Here is a 16,452-nt window from a genome sequence, read left to right as displayed (position 1 = left end):
AACGCCAAGCTTCCTCGTTACGGGTCCAGATCCAGGGATCCAGGAGCAGTCCTGATAGATGCTCTGACAGCACCTTGGGACTTCAGGATGGCTTACGTGTTTCCACCCTTCCCGTTGCTTCCTCGATTGATTGCCAGAATCAAACAAGAGAGAGCATCAGTGATTCTAATAGCACCTGCGTGGCCACGCAGGACTTGGTATGCAGACCTGGTGGACATGTCATCCTGTCCACCTTGGTCTCTACCTCTGAAACAGGACCTTCTGATACAGGGTCCCTTCAAACATCAAAATCTAACTTCTCTGAAGCTGACTGCTTGGAAATTGAACGCTTGATTTTATCAAGACGTGGATTTTCTGAGTCAGTTATTGATACCTTAATACAGGCTAGGAAACCTGTTACCAGAAAGATTTACCATAAGATATGGCGTAAATACCTATATTGGTGTGAATCCAAAGGTTACTCTTGGAGTAAGGTTAGGATTCCTAGGATATTGTCTTTTCTACAAGAAGGTTTAGAAAAGGGTTTATCTGCTAGTTCATTAAAGGGACAGATCTCAGCTCTGTCCATTCTGTTACACAAACGTCTGTCAGAAGTTCCTGACGTCCAGGCTTTTTGTCAGGCTTTGGCCAGAATTAAGCCTGTGTTTAAAACTGTTGCTCCACCATGGAGTTTAAACCTTGTTCTTAATGTTTTACAGGGCGTTCCGTTTGAACCCCTTCATTCCATTGATATAAAGTTGTTATCTTGGAAAGTTCTATTTTTAATGGCTATTTCCTCGGCTCGAAGAGTCTCTGAATTATCAGCCTTACATTGTGATTCTCCTTATTTGATTTTTCATTCGGATAAGGTAGTCCTGCGTACTAAACCTGGGTTCTTACCTAAGGTAGTTACTAACAGGAATATCAATCAAGAGATTGTTGTTCCTTCTTTATGCCCAAATCCTTCTTCAAAGAAGGAACGTCTACTGCACAACCTGGATGTAGTCCGTGCTCTAAAATTTTACTTACAGGCAACTAAGGAATTTCGACAAACGTCTTCTCTGTTTGTCATTTACTCTGGGCAGAGGAGAGGTCAAAAAGCTTCCGCTACCTCTCTTTCTTTTTGGCTTCGTAGCATAATTCGTTTAGCTTATGAGACTGCTGGACAGCAGCCTCCTGAAAGAATTACAGCTCATTCTACTAGAGCTGTGGCTTCCACTTGGGCCTTCAAGAATGAGGCCTCTGTTGAACAGATTTGCAAGGCTGCAACTTGGTCTTCGCTTCATACTTTTTCCAAATTTTACAAATTTGACACTTTTGCTTCATCGGAGGCTATTTTTGGGAGAAAGGTTCTTCAGGCAGTGGTTCCTTCTGTATAAAGAGCCTGCCTATCCCTCCCGTCATCTGTGTACTTTTGCTTTGGTATTGGTATCCCAGAAGTAATGATGACCCGTGGACTGATCACACTTAACAGAAGAAAACATAATTTATGCTTACCTGATAAATTCCTTTCTTCTGTAGTGTGATCAGTCCACGGCCCGCCCTGTTTTTAAGGCAGGTAAATATTTTTTAATTTATACTCCAGTCACCACTTCACCCTTGGCTTTTCCTTTCTCGTTGGTCCTTGGTCGAATGACTGGGAGTGACGTAGAGGGGAGGAGCTATATGCAGCTCTGCTGGGTGAATCCTCTTGCACTTCCTGTTGGGGAGGAGTAATATCCCAGAAGTAATGATGACCCGTGGACTGATCACACTACAGAAGAAAGGAATTTATCAGGTAAGCATAAATTATGTTTTTTTATTTTTTTAATAATCAGAGATGTCGTAGTGTTTGTAATGATAATTCTGCCCATGACTTATCTTTGTCATTTTTATTTTAGTGTAGAAAAATTCCTAATCTACAAAGAAATTTCAACTTATGCAAACTTCCTGACAATAATTGTTACATCTTTATATCATTATCTTAGAGCAAGAGGAGGACTGGACAATAATCAAAGGAAAGTTCATGGCAATTAATGCAGCCAATATCAGCTGTGCATGTCCTCGAAGCCCAAAAGGCCTCTCACCAGCAGCTCATTTAGCCGATGGAACTGCCGATCTCATTTTAGTTCGAAAATGCTCAAGGCTAAATTTTCTTAGGCACCTTATCCGGCACACAAGCAATGATGATCAGGTATTTATATTTGTTGGTTATCATGTTTATGTATATTTATCTGCAAAGTTAAAAAATAACTACTGCAACAAGTATGACATCATAAAAATTCATTTTTCATCATTATCATTATAATATATTTTAACAAAAACCAAAGTTACTGCTGTCCTGCAGTGTAAATTGTAAAGAATAACCTAGAATGATAAGGAGGCTCTTTATGAACTAGCCAGGCACCAGACAACAATCATGAATACTTGCTTACTATAGAAATTAATCAAGAGATTGATATAAACCTACACTACTCACAATGCACATGCACCTTATATGTGCGCGCACACACACATTTTGTTTAAAATACAAAAAACCTAGGAGATTCAGTTGCAAGTTCCCAGTCAAACGTTATAAAGGATGTAGAGTTTATAAATGTAATAATATAATATAATGCAATATATTATTGGATGGTGACGTTCATTTTAGAATTTTTAATGACTTAACATTTGATTGGGAACTTACACTCTGGAATTTACGAATCGGCAAGCATGCTAATGAAATGAATTGTTTATAGATGCAAGGTAATAGAAAGTATCTTTCTAATTCTGTCCTAGACTGGACAAGCATGTTAGCTTAATAGGAAGGGACGTGCAAATATTGCTTGCTTATTATGTATAGGTATTCAGGTCCATACTCCTTCATTTTATTGCAATAAAACTGAAAATTCTGTTTAACAAGAATTGTATATTGGCAATAATATGCAATGTATTATGCAAAATAACTTCTGGAGGAGAGTTTATGCTGTAATAAAGATATCAAGCATTTGAGATTTCGTGGTATGTGACACCTCAGTGTGTCTGCCTTGCTGGTCAGAATATTTATCAAGGTTGTTGTGAAACTTAAGCTTAATAAATTCCATATTCTATAAAATTTATATAAACTTTTTTTTTTTTTTTATTCATTTTATTTCTAGTTTGACTTTGGTTTTGTTGATGTCCATCGTGTAACAAATTTCCAGTTTACTCCAAAACATTTTGAAGATGAAGACACTGAGAGTACAGATATAGGAAATCTAGGGAAAAAGAATTTCCCTCAGATCTGCACTGATCATCCATCCTGTGGATGTAACCGAGCAAATAGTATCTGGAATTGTGATGGAGAAATGTTGGATCAAACTTCTATTGAAGTGAGGTATGATAATTTATGTACAATCAGAACAGTTTGTTGTAAAATACAATTTTGTTTTGTTTGTGATGTATTGCTTTTACTGCATTTTATAATGTTTCAGGTTTATTAATATAGTGGACTCCGTTTATCATTGCATGAGCCTTGTCATGCAACGTGGCCCCATGCTCCTGAGCAACCAATCGTGCAAGAGCAGATACTGTCAATCACCCCAGTCAGATTAGTCTGGAGGGGTTTTAAATAATTTTAAGTAGTAGCAGTCTTAAAGTGCCATAAAACATTTTTAGTTATGTGCATATTATAAAAGGGTTAACTGAGTTAAAACAGAGTGTTTTATAAAAAAAAAAAATGTAATAAGTATTTAAAAAAAAAAAAAAAAAATCTGCAAAATTACATTTCTTTCATGTAATTGGCAAGAGTCCATGAGCTAATGACATATGGGATATACAATCCTACCAGGAGGGGCAAAGTTTCCCAAACCTCAAAATGCCTATAAATACACCCCTCACCACACCCACAATTCAGTTTTACAAACGTTGCCTCCTATGGAGGTGGTGAAGTAACGATTTCTACGTTGATATGCGCTTCTCAGCATTGTTGAAGCCCGATTCCTCTCAGAGTACAGCGAATGTCAGAGGGACGTGAAGGGAGTATCACCTATTGAATACGATGATTTCCCTAACGGGGGTCTTTTTCATGGGTTCTCTGTTATCGGTCGTAGAGATTCATCTCCTACCTCCCTTTTCAGATCGACGATATACTCTCAAATTTACCATTACTTCTACTAAAGAACTGTTTTAGTACTGGTTTGGCTATCTGCTATATGTGGATGGGTGTCTTTTGGTAAGTATGTTTTCATTTACTTAAGACACTCTCAGCTATGGTTTGGCACTTTATGCAAATTATATAAAGTTCTAAATATATGTATTGTACTTATATTTGCCATGAGTCAGGTTCATGTATTTCCTTCTGCAGACTGTCAGTTTCATATTTGGGAATATAAACACTTTAAGAAATTTGTTTCTTACCTGGGGTTTAGTCTTTTTCAATTAGACTACTTTTTGCATTTGCGGGTATTAGGCTCGCAGGTGCGTCAAATGTTAGACTTTATTGCGTCATTTTTGGCGCAGGAAATTACGTTTTTGACGCAACTTCGTCATTTCCGGCGTCATATGTGACGTCGAGACCTTTCACACGGCGGCGTCATTAGTGACGCATGTGTCTCATTTCCGGTCAATTTTTCTTCATTATTTCAATACCCCATTGTTGTTTGCCTCCTGCTTTCTTTTCTATCAAGAGGCCTATGCTTTTGCATTTTTTCCCATTCCTGAAACTGTAATTTAAGGAAATAGATAATTTTGCTTTATATGTTGTTTTTTCTCTTACATTGAGCAAGATGTCCCAATCTGATCCTGTCTCTGAAGTTTCTGCTGGAACATTGCTGCCTGACATCGGTTCTACCAAAGTTAAGTGCATTTGTTGTAAAATTGTAGAAATTATTCCACCGAATGTCATTTGTAATAGTTGTTATGATAAACTTTTACATGCAGATAGTGTTTCTATCAGTAATAGTACATTGCCAGTTGCAGTTCCTTCAACTTCTAATGTGCATGATATACCTGTAAATTTTAAAGAATTTGTTTCTGAATCTATTATCAAGGCTTTGTCTGCATTTCCACCTTCTAATAAACGTAAAAGGTCTTTTAAAACTTCTCATTTAGCTGATGAAATTTCAAATGACCAACAACATAATAATTCATCCTCTTCTGATGAGGATCTATCTGAAACAGAAGATCCTTCCTCAGATTTTGACACTGACATATCTACTTATTTATTTAAAATAGAGTATATGCGTTCTTTATTAAAAGAAGTGTTAATTACTTTGGATATTGAGGTAACCAGTCCTATTGACGTTCAGTCTAATAAACGTTTAAATGCTGTTTTTAAACCTCCTGTGGTTTCTCCAGGTGTTTTTCCCATTCCTGAGGCTATTTCTGATATGATTTCTAGGGAATGGAATAAGCCAGGTACCTCCTTTACTCCTTCTTCAAGGTTTAAGAGATTGTATCCTTTACCAGCATAGAGTTTTGGGAAAAAATCCCCAAAGTTGATGGGGCTATTTCTACTCTTGCTAAACGTACCACTATTCCTATGGAAGATAGCACTTCCTTTAAGGATCCTTTAGATAGGAAGCTTGAATCTTATCTAAGGAAGGCCTATTTATATTCAAGTCATCTTCTCAGACCTGCTATTTCTTTGGGTGATGTTGCGGCTGCATCAACTTTCTGGTTGGAAAATTTAGCGCAACATGAATTGGATTCTGACATATCTAGCATTGTTCGCCTACTGCAACATGCTAATCATTTTATTTGTGATGCCATTTTTGATATTATCAAAATTGATGTTAGATCCATGTCTTTAGCTGTATTAGCTAGAAGAGCTTTGTGGCTTAAATCTTGGAATGCTGATATGACATCTAAATCTAGATTACTATCTCTTTCTTTCCAAGGTAATAATTTATTTGGTTCTCAGTTGGATTCTATTATTTCAACTATCACTGGAGGAAAAGGAGTTTTTTTGCCTCAGGATAAAAAACCTAAGGGTAAATCTAAGTCTTCTAACCGTTTTCGTTCCTTTCGTCAGAATAAGGAACAAAAACTCAATCCTCCTCCCAAGGAATCTGCTTCCAGTTGGAAGCCTTCCTCAAATTGGAATAAATCCAAGCCATTTAGGAAACCAAAGTCTGCCCCTAAGTCCGCATGAAGGTGCGGCCCTCATTCCAGCTCAGCTGGTAGGGGGCAGATTAAGGTTTTTCAAGGATTTTTGGATAAAATCTGTCCAAAATCATTGGATTCAGAGCATTGTCTCTCAAGGGTATCGAATAGGATTCAAAGTAAGACCTCCTGTGAGAAGATTTTTTCTCTCACACATTCCTGTAAATCCAGTAAAAGCTCAGGCTTTTCTGAAGTGTGTTTCAGACCTGGAGTCTTCAGGGGTAATCATGCCAGTTCCTCCTCGGGAACAAGGTTTGGGCTTTTATTCAAACCTATTCATTGTACCAAAGAAAGAAAATTTGTTCAGACCAGTTCTGGATCTGAAAATTTTGAATCGTTATGTAAGAGTACCAACTTTGAAGATGGTGACTATAAGGACTATTCTGTCTTTTGTTCAGCAAGGACATTATATGTCCACAATATACTTGCAGGATGCATACCTTCATATTCCGATTCATCCAGAACACTATCAGTTTCTGAGATTCTCTTTTCTAGACAAGCATTACCAATTTGTTGCTCTTCCATTTGGCCTAGCAACAGCTCCAAGAATCTTTTCAAAGGTTCTGGGTGCCCTACTATCTGTAATCAGAGAACAGGGTATTGTGGTGTTTCCTTATTTGGACGATATCTTGGTACTAGCTCAGTCTTTACATACTGCAGAATCTCTCACGAATCAACTAGTGTTGTTTCTTCGGAAACATGGTTGGAGGATCAATTTACCAAAAAGTTTCTTGATTCCTCAGACAAGGGTCACCTTTTTAGGCTTCCAGATAGATTCAGTGTCCATGACTCTGGGCGCCATGTACTAAGGCGTCAATTTTTTCGCACAGACTGTATCGAAATAACCCGCCGGCATTCGCACCATGCGGATGGCACTTCGTTACATGAATGTACTAAAAACCAAGCCGTAAAATTTCTCGTCTATTGTGTGTCGAAGACAATCGGATTATTGATAACTTTGAAGCTTCGTTCGGCGCGAAAGAGCAAAGTTAAGAAGCAGTTCCATAATAGCTTCTCTGTCCAAACGGAATCTCTGGATAATCTCTCGATCAGAAATGCTTTCCAAACCCATACGTGGAAGGAAAACTCTAGGGACTCAATTCTTCTACCTCTCCTTCTTTGCAAGTTGTCAACCGGTGCCTGTATAGCCCTTCTTCCTCGTAATTGAATTAATCAGAAAAGAAACATGTGTAAAAGTGTCTCCATCTTCATTCAGTGATCCAAAAACCAATAATGCTACAATAGTAGTCTAGTCCTTTCACTTAAGTACTTCTACCTGGCGTCAGGTTGATACCCCCTATAGTTTTCTATTGTATTCGCTACCTAAATGGTCGTGAAGCAAATCACGCGAAGTTACAGTGAAAGTTAGAGCGGGCGGATTAGTTGTAACATTCATAATTTCCGATTACAGCGAATTTACGTGCGATCGAACATGTAGTAAGTGGAAAAAGGCTTCGGAACGATGAGTTTAGTAAAATTACGATCGCTGATGAAAATAGTGGTTTTTCGAGCAGATCGCAGATTGGTACATACGAGAAGCAGATCGTGAGCGAATTTTGACGCGGAAATACAGACGGACGGTCACTTCGAAGCTTAGTACATGGCGCCCTCTGTCTCTAACAGACAAGAGACGTTTAAGATTGGTCGCAGCATGTCGGCTCCTTCAGTCTCAGTCATTCCCTTCAGTGGCTATGTGCATGGAAGTTTTAGGTCTCATAACTGCAGCATCGGACGCAATCCCCTTTGCTCGTTTTCACATGAGACCTCTACAGCTTTGTATGCTGAATCAATGGTGCAGGGATTATACAAAGATATCACAATTAATATCTTTGAATCCCAATGTACGACACTCTCTGACATGGTGGATAGATCACCATGGTTTGGTTCAAGGGATGCGAGTCTTTCAGGTTGGGGAGCTGTTTGGGGGTCTCTGACAGCACAAGGGGTTTGGAAATCTCAAGAGGCGAGATTACCAATAAATATTTTAGAACTCCGTGCAATTCTCAGGGCTCTTCAGTTCTGGCCTCTACTAAAGAGAGAACCGTTCATTTGTTTTCAGACAGACAATATCACAACTGTGGCTTATGTCAATCATCAGGGTGGGACTCACAGTCCCCAAACTATGAAAGAAGTATCTCGGATACTTGCTTGGGCGGAATCCAGCTCCTGTCTAATCTCTGCGGTGCATATCCCAGGTCTTGACAATTGGGAGGCGGATTATCTCAGCCGCCAGACTTTACATCCAGGGGAGTGGTCTCTCCATCCAGATGTGTTTTCTCAGATTGTTCAGATGTGGGGGCTTCCAGAGATAGATCTCATGGCCTCTCATCTAAACAAGAAACTTCCCAGATACCTGTTCCAGGTCCAGGGATGTTCAGGCGGAAGCAGTGGATGCGCTGACACTTCCTTGGTGTTATCAACCTGCTTACATCTTCCCGCCTCTAGTTCTCCTTCCAAGAGTGATTTCCAAAATCATCATGGAACAGTCTTTTGTGTTGCTGGTGGCTCCAGCATGGCCACACAGGTTTTGGTATGCGGATCTGGTTCGGATGTCCAGTTGCCCGCCTTGGCCACTTCCGTTACGGCCGGACCTACTATCTCAAGGTCCGTTTTTCCATCAGGATCTCAAATCATTAAATTTGAAGGTATGGAAATTGAACGCTTCGTTCTAAGTCATAGAGGTTTCTCTGATTCAGTGATTAATACTATGTTACAAGCTCGTAAATCTGTCTCTAGAAAGATTTATTATAGAGTTTGGAAGACTTACATTTCATGGTGTTCTTCTCATAATTTCTCCTGGCATTCTTTTAGAATTCCTAGAATTTTGCAGTTTCTTCAGGATGGTTTGGATAAGGGTTTGTCTGCAAGTTCCTTGAAAGGACAAATCTCCGCTCTTTCTGTTTTATTTCACAGAAAAATTGCTATACTTCCTGATATACACTTTTTTGTACAGGCTTTAGTTCATATTAAGACTGTCATTAAGTCAATTTCTCCTCCTTGGAGTCTTAATTTGGTTCTAAGGGCTTTACAGGCTCCTCCATTTGAACCTATGCATTTTTTGGACATTAAACTACTTTCTTGGAAAGTGTTGTTCCTTTTGGCTATCTCTTCTGCTAGAAGAGTTTCTGAGCTATCTGCTCTTTCTTGTGTCTCCTTTTCTGATTTTTCATCAGGATAAGGCAGTTTTGCGGACTTCTTTTCAATTTTTACCTAAGGTTGTGAATTCTAACAACATTAGTAGAGAAATTGTTGTCCCTTCTTTATGTCCTAATCCTAAGAATTCTTTGGAGAGATCCTTACATTCTTTGGATGTGGTAAGAGCTTTGAAATATTATGTGGAAGCTACTAAAAATTTCAGGAAGACTTCTAGTCTATTTGTTTTATTTTCTGGTCCTAGGAAAGGTCAGAAAGCTTCTGCTATTTCCTTGGCTTCTTGGTTGAAACTTTTGATTCATCAAGCTTATTTGGAGTCGGATCAAACCCCGCCTCAGAGAATTACAGCTCATTCTACTAGATCAGTCTCTACTTCATGGGCTTTTAAGAATGAAGCTTCAGTTGATCAGATTTGCAAAGCAGCCACTTGGTCCTCTTTGCATACATTTACTAAATTCTACCATTTTGATGTATTTGCTTCTTCGGAAGCAGTTTTTGGTAGAAAAGTTCTTCAGGCAGCTGTTTCAGTTTGATTCTTCTGCTTTTTGATTTAAGTTTTTTTCTTTCAAAAGTGAAAATTAACTTATTTTTGGGTGGTGGATTATTGTCTCAGCGGAATATGGCTGTTTTTTTTTTATTCCCTCCCTCTCTAGTGACTCTTGAGTGGAAGACTCCACATCTTTGGTATTGATATCCCATATGTCACTAGCTCATGGACTCTTGCCAATTACATGAAAGAAAACATAATTTATGTAAGAACTTACCTGATAAATTCATTTCTTTCATATTGGCAAGAGTCCATGAAGGCCACCCTTTTTATGGTGGTTATTATTTTTTGTATAAAGCACAATTATTTCCAAATTTCCTTTGTTGATGCTTTCTACTCCTTTCTTTATCACCCCACTGCTTGGCTATTCGTTAAACTGAATTGTGGGTGTGGTGAGGGGTGTATTTATAGGCATTTTGAGGTTTGGGAAACTTTGCCCCTCCTGGTAGGATTGTATATCCCATATGTCACTAGCTCATGGACTCTTGCCAATATGAAAGAAATTAATTTATCAGGTAAGTTCTTACATAAATTATGTTTTTAGTGTAGCCAAGTGTAGCCTGCTCCACCTCCCTTATCAGTGTCTTACGCCAAACCCTGAGGTATCCTGTAACAAAGTGTGCACGTGAGGATAATTACTTATGCAAGTAAGGGGGGGGGCGTGAGGAGGGACAGCAGGTACTGCTATGGTTTGTTGCCAAGAGGCTTGCTTGTTTCCATGGGGATAATGTCACATGCTTTGTAAAAGCTTCAGCATTATACTGTGCAATGCTTTAGTCAAGCGGCATGTGACCCTGCCCCCTACTGTGCATGAGTGCATTCTGCCATAGCTATGGTCTGGATAGCACCTTCCATATATGGAAATGCCCAAGGGGGAGCTTGCTGCAAACAAAACTATGCCTGAATTAAAGGGGTAATGAGGGTTAAAAAATAAACCATTTTGTAGGTAAGCTTTGGCTGCATTATATATTTAGAAACGTATGTTAGTTCATACTGTTTTATGTCCCTTTAAAACAGCTTCTTCTTAATTATTAGCTGCAGGTTCATTTATTCAGGAACTTCAAAGCTGCATCAGCTTGATAAATAGATCCCATTGTCTGTATATCTTTTGTTTATTTTTTTGTAACCTTAATGAGGTATGTTTTAAAAGTAAAAAAATAAATACATACATAAATAAATAAATAAAAATTAAAGACACATACTAATGAAATCATAACATAATTTGTTAGTTAATTTTATCAGTGCACAGATGCTCACTGGTAACTGTATAACCCCTGCAAAGGTATTCCAGTCAAAACGTGTACAAATCTAATTACTATTCTTAAACGTATTTCTTATTTTTTCAAGCAATTGTTGATGAACTTCAGATTGCAAATAAAACATGACTTTTAGAATGCCCTATAAGCAGCAGTAAAATTGTATTCATAAACTTTAGCTTGTAATTGGATTATCATAGTTGTTTATGTTGAAGATGTGTCTAGTAGAGTTTCAAGATTAGGCCTTCAAGCCTTAGCATAGAACAGTATGAAATGTATAGTTGGGATTAGATTAAGTTCCGCACTTAAGTTATTAACAAGAATAGCTATGTTTAAGAAGTCAGATGGGGAAGAATGCATATTGTTGTTAATAATAAGAAGGGTAATATATCAAAATATTTATTCTAAGTAATATCAAATGTGTTGGTTCTGTTATAATTTTTCAGTGTTCTTAAGATACATACAAGACATTTCAAGGTATATACGCCTAGATTTAGAGTTCTGCGTTAGCCGTCAAAAGCAGCGTTAAGGGCTCCTATTGCTGCTTTTTACCGCTCGCTGGTATTTGGAGTCATTCAGGAAAGGGTCTAACGCTCACTTTCTAGCCGCAACTTTTCCATACCGCAGATCCCCTTACGCCAATTGCGTATCCTATCTTTTCAATGGGATCTTCCTAACGCTGGTATTTAGAGTCTTGGCTGAAGTGAGCGTTAGAACTCTAACGACAAAACTCAAGCCGCAGAAAAAAGTCAGGAGTTAAGAGCTTTATGGGCTAACGCCGGTTTATAAAGCTCTTAACTACTTTGCTCTAAAGTACACTAACACCCATAATCTACCTATGTACCCCTAAACCGAGGCCCCCCCCCACATCTCCGTCACTCTAATAAAAAAATGTAACCCCTAATCTGCCGACCGGACACCGCCGCCACCTACATTATCCCTATGTACCCCTAATCTGCTGCCCCTAACACCGCCGACACCTACATAATATTTATTAACCCCTAATCTGCCCCCCCAATGTCACCGCTACCTTACCTACACTTATTAACCCCTAATCTTCCGACCGGACCTCGCCGCCACTATAATAAATGTATTAACCCCTAAACCGCCTTACTCCCGCCTCGCAAACCCTATAATAAATAGTATTAACCCCTAATCTGCCCTTCCTAACATCGGCGACACCTACCTTCAAGTATTAACCCCTAATCTGCCGACCGGACCTCACTGCTACTATAATAAATGTATTAACCCCTAAAGCTAAGTCTAACCCTAACACCCCCCTAAGTTAAATATAATTTAAATCTAACGAAATAAATTATTTCTTATTAAATAAATTAATCCTATTTAAAGCTAAATACTTACCTGTAAAATAAACCCTAATATAGCTACAATATAACAAATAATTATATTGTAGCTATTTTAGGATTTATATTTATTTTACAGGCAACTTTGTATTTATTTTAACTAGGTACAATAGCTATTAAATAGTTATTAACAATTTAATAGCTACCTAGTTAAAATAATTATAAAATAACCTGTAAAATAAATCCTAACCTAAGTTACAATTAAACCTAACACTACACTATAAATAAATTAATAAATAAACTACCTACAATTACTTACAATTAAATCAACTAAACTAAATTACAAAAAAAACCCACTAAATTACAAAAAATAAAAAAATATTACAAGAATTTTAAACTAATTACACCTACTCTAAGCTCCCTAAAAAAATAACAAAGCCCCCCAAAATAAAAAAATGCCCTACCCTATTCTAAAATAAAAAGTTAACAGCTCTATTACCTTACCAGCCCTTAAAAGGGCTTTTTGCGGGGCATGCCCCAAAAAAAACATACAAAACCCCCCCAACATTACAACCCACCACCCATATACCCCTAATCTAACCCACCCAAACCCCCCTTAAAAAAACTAACACTAAGCCCCTGAAGATCTCCCTACCTTGTATTCACCCAGCCGGGTATCACGATCCGTCCAGAAGAGGGTCCGAAGTCTTCATCGTATCCGGCAAGAAGATGTCCTCCAGAGGGTCTGAAGTCTTTATCCTATCCGGCAAGAAGAGGTCCTCCAGAGGGTCCAAAGTCTTCATCCAGGCGGCATCTTCTATCTTCTTCCATCCGCAGCGGAGCGGGTCCATCTTGAAGCAGCCGACGCGGAGCCATCCTTCCTCACCGACGGACTAACGACGAATGAAGGTTCCTTTAAATGACGTCATCCAAGATGGCGTCCCTCGAATTCCGATTGGCTGATAGGATTCTATCAGCCAATCGGAATTAAGGTAGGAAAAATCTGATTGGCTGATTGAATCAGCCAATCAGATTCAAGTTCAATCCGATTGGCTGATCCAATCAGCCAATCAGATTGAGCTCGCATTCTATTGGCTGATCGGAACAGCCAATAGAATGCGAGCTCAATCTGATTGGCTGATCCAATCGGCCAATCGGATTGAACTTGAATCTGATTGGCTGATTCAATCAGCCAATCAGATTTTTCCTACCTTAATTCCGATTGGCTGACAGAATCCTATCAGCCAATCGGAATTCGAGGGACGCCATCTTGGATGACGTCATTTAAAGGAACCTTCATTCGCCGTTAGTCCATCGGTGAGGAAGGATGGCTCCGCGTCGGCTGCTTCAAGATGGACCCGCTCCGCTAGATGCCGCCTGGATGAAGACTTTGGACCGTGTTAGGGGGGTGTTAGGGTTAGGGTTAGACTTAGCTTTAGGGGTTAATAAATTTATTATAGTAGCGGTGAGGTCCGGTCGGCAGATTAGGGGTTAATACTTGAAGTTAGGTGTCGTCGATGTTAGGGAGGGCAGATTAGGGGTTAATACTATTTATTTTAGGGTTTGCAAGGCGGGAGTGAGGCAGTTTAGGGGTTAATACATTTATTATAGTGGCGGCGAGGTCCGGTCGGAAGATTAGGGGTTAATAAGTGTAGGTAAGGTAGCAGCGACGTTAGGGGTTAATAAATATAATGTAGGTGTTGGCGACATTGGGGGCAGCAGATTAGGGGTTCATAGGGATAACGTAGGTTGCGGCGGTGTCCGGAGCGGCAGATTAGGGGTTAATAATATAATCCAGGTGTCAGCGATAGCGGGGGCGGCAGATTAGGGGTTAATAAGTGTAAGGTTAGGGGTGTTTAGACTCGGGGTTCATGTTAGGGTGTTAGGTGCAGACTTAGAAAGTGTTTCCCCATAGGAACGCTGCTTTTTTGCAGGTGTTAGGTATTTTTTCAGCTCAAACTGCCCCATTGTTTCCTAGGGGGAATCATGCACGAGCACGTTTTTCAAGCTGGCCACTACCGTAAGCAGCGCTGGTATTGAGAGTTGAAGTGGCGGTAAATTATGCTCTACGCTCCCTTTTTGGAGCCTAATGCAGCCCTTCAGACAACTCTAAATACCAGCGTTATATAAAAGGTGCGGGGGGGGGAAAAACACGCGTAGCTAACGCACCCCTTTGGCCGCAAAACTCTAAATCTAGGTGATAATGTTTTATACTGTAACTATGGGTCAGCAGAGTTTTTCTATAAAGGGCCAGATGGTAAATATTTAGAGTTTATAGGGCAAGAGACAAAATTAAGGGTATTATGTTGGTACTTTCATAACAAGAGAGAGAACAAATTCCCACTCTGAAAAAAGCTGAAGGCCGCGAGCAGCCACAATCTTCTGCATTCAGCAGCTAACGAAGACAGTCCTAGTTATATGTAGTAACTAGCCATCTTTGTCATAGCAAATAAATCAGCCAAAAAAGGTACATAATGAATTTAGTGTGCTGTATTCCAATGAAACTTTAAATATGGGCACTTCAATTTGAAATCCATATGGTTTTCATGTGTCACAAAATTCTCTTCTTTTATTTTTGATTTCCCTTCAACCATTAAAGTATGTAAACACCATTTTTAGCTTGGACCATACAAAAACAGGCAGTAGACCTGATTTGGCCTCCCTGGGCAACAGTTTGCCTACCCCTGTTCTAAATATTATCAAATCATAAATACAGAGGTATACACACTGCACAACCACACCCACTCACTGTCGCAATAAATACCAAATTCATCTTCTCTAACCGTTCTTTTTCTTTTTTTCTTTTTCAGTGTTCACAGTCAATTGATAAAACTTTTTGCACGTGGAATTGAAAGCTCAAAGTGTGAAGAAAATAACTTAAGCAGTATGTTGTAGATATTTTTCTGAAGGCTTTGACTTATAGTTGTGTAAATTCTTATTTATTTAACAATTAGGTGTTATTTTTGAAAAACTGTGTAATTTGTTAACATAAAAAAAATCAGTAATGTTATTTTATTTTGATGTTGACGTAATTTATAGTGATTTCTTTTTAGAACTTCAATTTTCGTGTTGTAGTTGTCTTAGAGAATTCCATACTTTGATAATTTTAGGCTTAGCAATCTGCAGTGGTTTTCAGATAGATCAGCATTACCAATCTCAAAATTAAAATGTAATAATTTTTATTAATTATTTCAAGTAATGAAATGTTTGAAATTGTTCATCTTAAAAGAAGAATCGGTGACTCAAAATAGCGAGAGAATAACAAGCTAAAATGACTTGTTTAACATATAGATTTCATTAAAATGTTTGCAAGGTCTATGGATTTCGATGGCAATTGACTCTAAATATTTTTTAAATCGATTTGCAATGAGAGTTGGTCCAGGAGACCAAATGAAGCACTATGTTGATCATAGTTCACAGTTGAAAGTCCATACAGCAACATAAAAAAAAAAAAACAAGAGAGAGGTACTATTTAAGAAATAGTGAAAATATTTGTGTGCTAAACAGTATGGCAAGAAAGACATTGTTTGCAAAATACAAGTCTGATGACCTAAATAAGGCAATATGTATTCCTTGTGATATCATTCAACACATCTAACCCCATGATTAAACTCATTTAACAAGTTTTGCCTTACGTGGCTAATTAACTTTTTTGCATACCTTTAATAATAAGAAATGAATTATTAACACCAAATCAAGTTAGCGTATGCTGTGTATGTTTTACGGCTAATGGGTTCTTAAGTGATAAATTTAGTTTTATAATTATTTTTTCATTCTCATGCAACCTAGCAATGCAATTAAGTGAACATTCCTGCTATTTTTAAATCATGAAAATAAATATTTTAGTACACAAACAGTGTCTCTTTCCTTTTATTTCAATGTTCTACTACTGTGTGTGTTTGTGTGTGTGTATGTGTGTGAACAAGCTATACAGAAGTCTGGCCTAGTCAAATAGTATTTGTGAAATAAAGAATCGACCAGCTTTGTTTTCTGAACCATACAGATAATTAATGCAATGTTTCAGAGTGAGTGATGTCTCCCATATCGCATCTTGATTTTTTTATATTTTAACTAAAATATGTTCTTCCATTATATATATATATATATATAT

General features: G+C 38.3%; 1 protein-coding gene across 2 annotated transcripts in view; it reads left to right on the top strand.

The window, feature by feature from the left end:
* CERK (ceramide kinase) overlaps nucleotides 1-16,195 on the top strand; it is a 349,026-nt gene extending 332,831 nt beyond the window's left edge. For both annotated transcript variants that reach the window (XM_053716616.1, XM_053716615.1), the window contains 3 exons: nucleotides 1,947-2,152; nucleotides 3,096-3,313; nucleotides 15,152-16,195. In XM_053716616.1, the coding sequence (XP_053572591.1) occupies nucleotides 1,947-2,152; nucleotides 3,096-3,313; nucleotides 15,152-15,236 (509 nt within the window). In that variant the 3' untranslated portion in view covers nucleotides 15,237-16,195. The remainder of the gene's footprint in view (nucleotides 1-1,946; nucleotides 2,153-3,095; nucleotides 3,314-15,151) is intronic.
* Nucleotides 16,196-16,452: the final 257 nt, after the last annotated feature.

This window comes from Bombina bombina, chromosome 6 (genome assembly GCF_027579735.1).
Source record: "Bombina bombina isolate aBomBom1 chromosome 6, aBomBom1.pri, whole genome shotgun sequence".
In the NCBI taxonomy this organism is placed as follows: Eukaryota; Metazoa; Chordata; class Amphibia; order Anura; family Bombinatoridae; genus Bombina; species Bombina bombina.
This window is presented reverse-complemented; position numbering and strand designations above follow the sequence as displayed.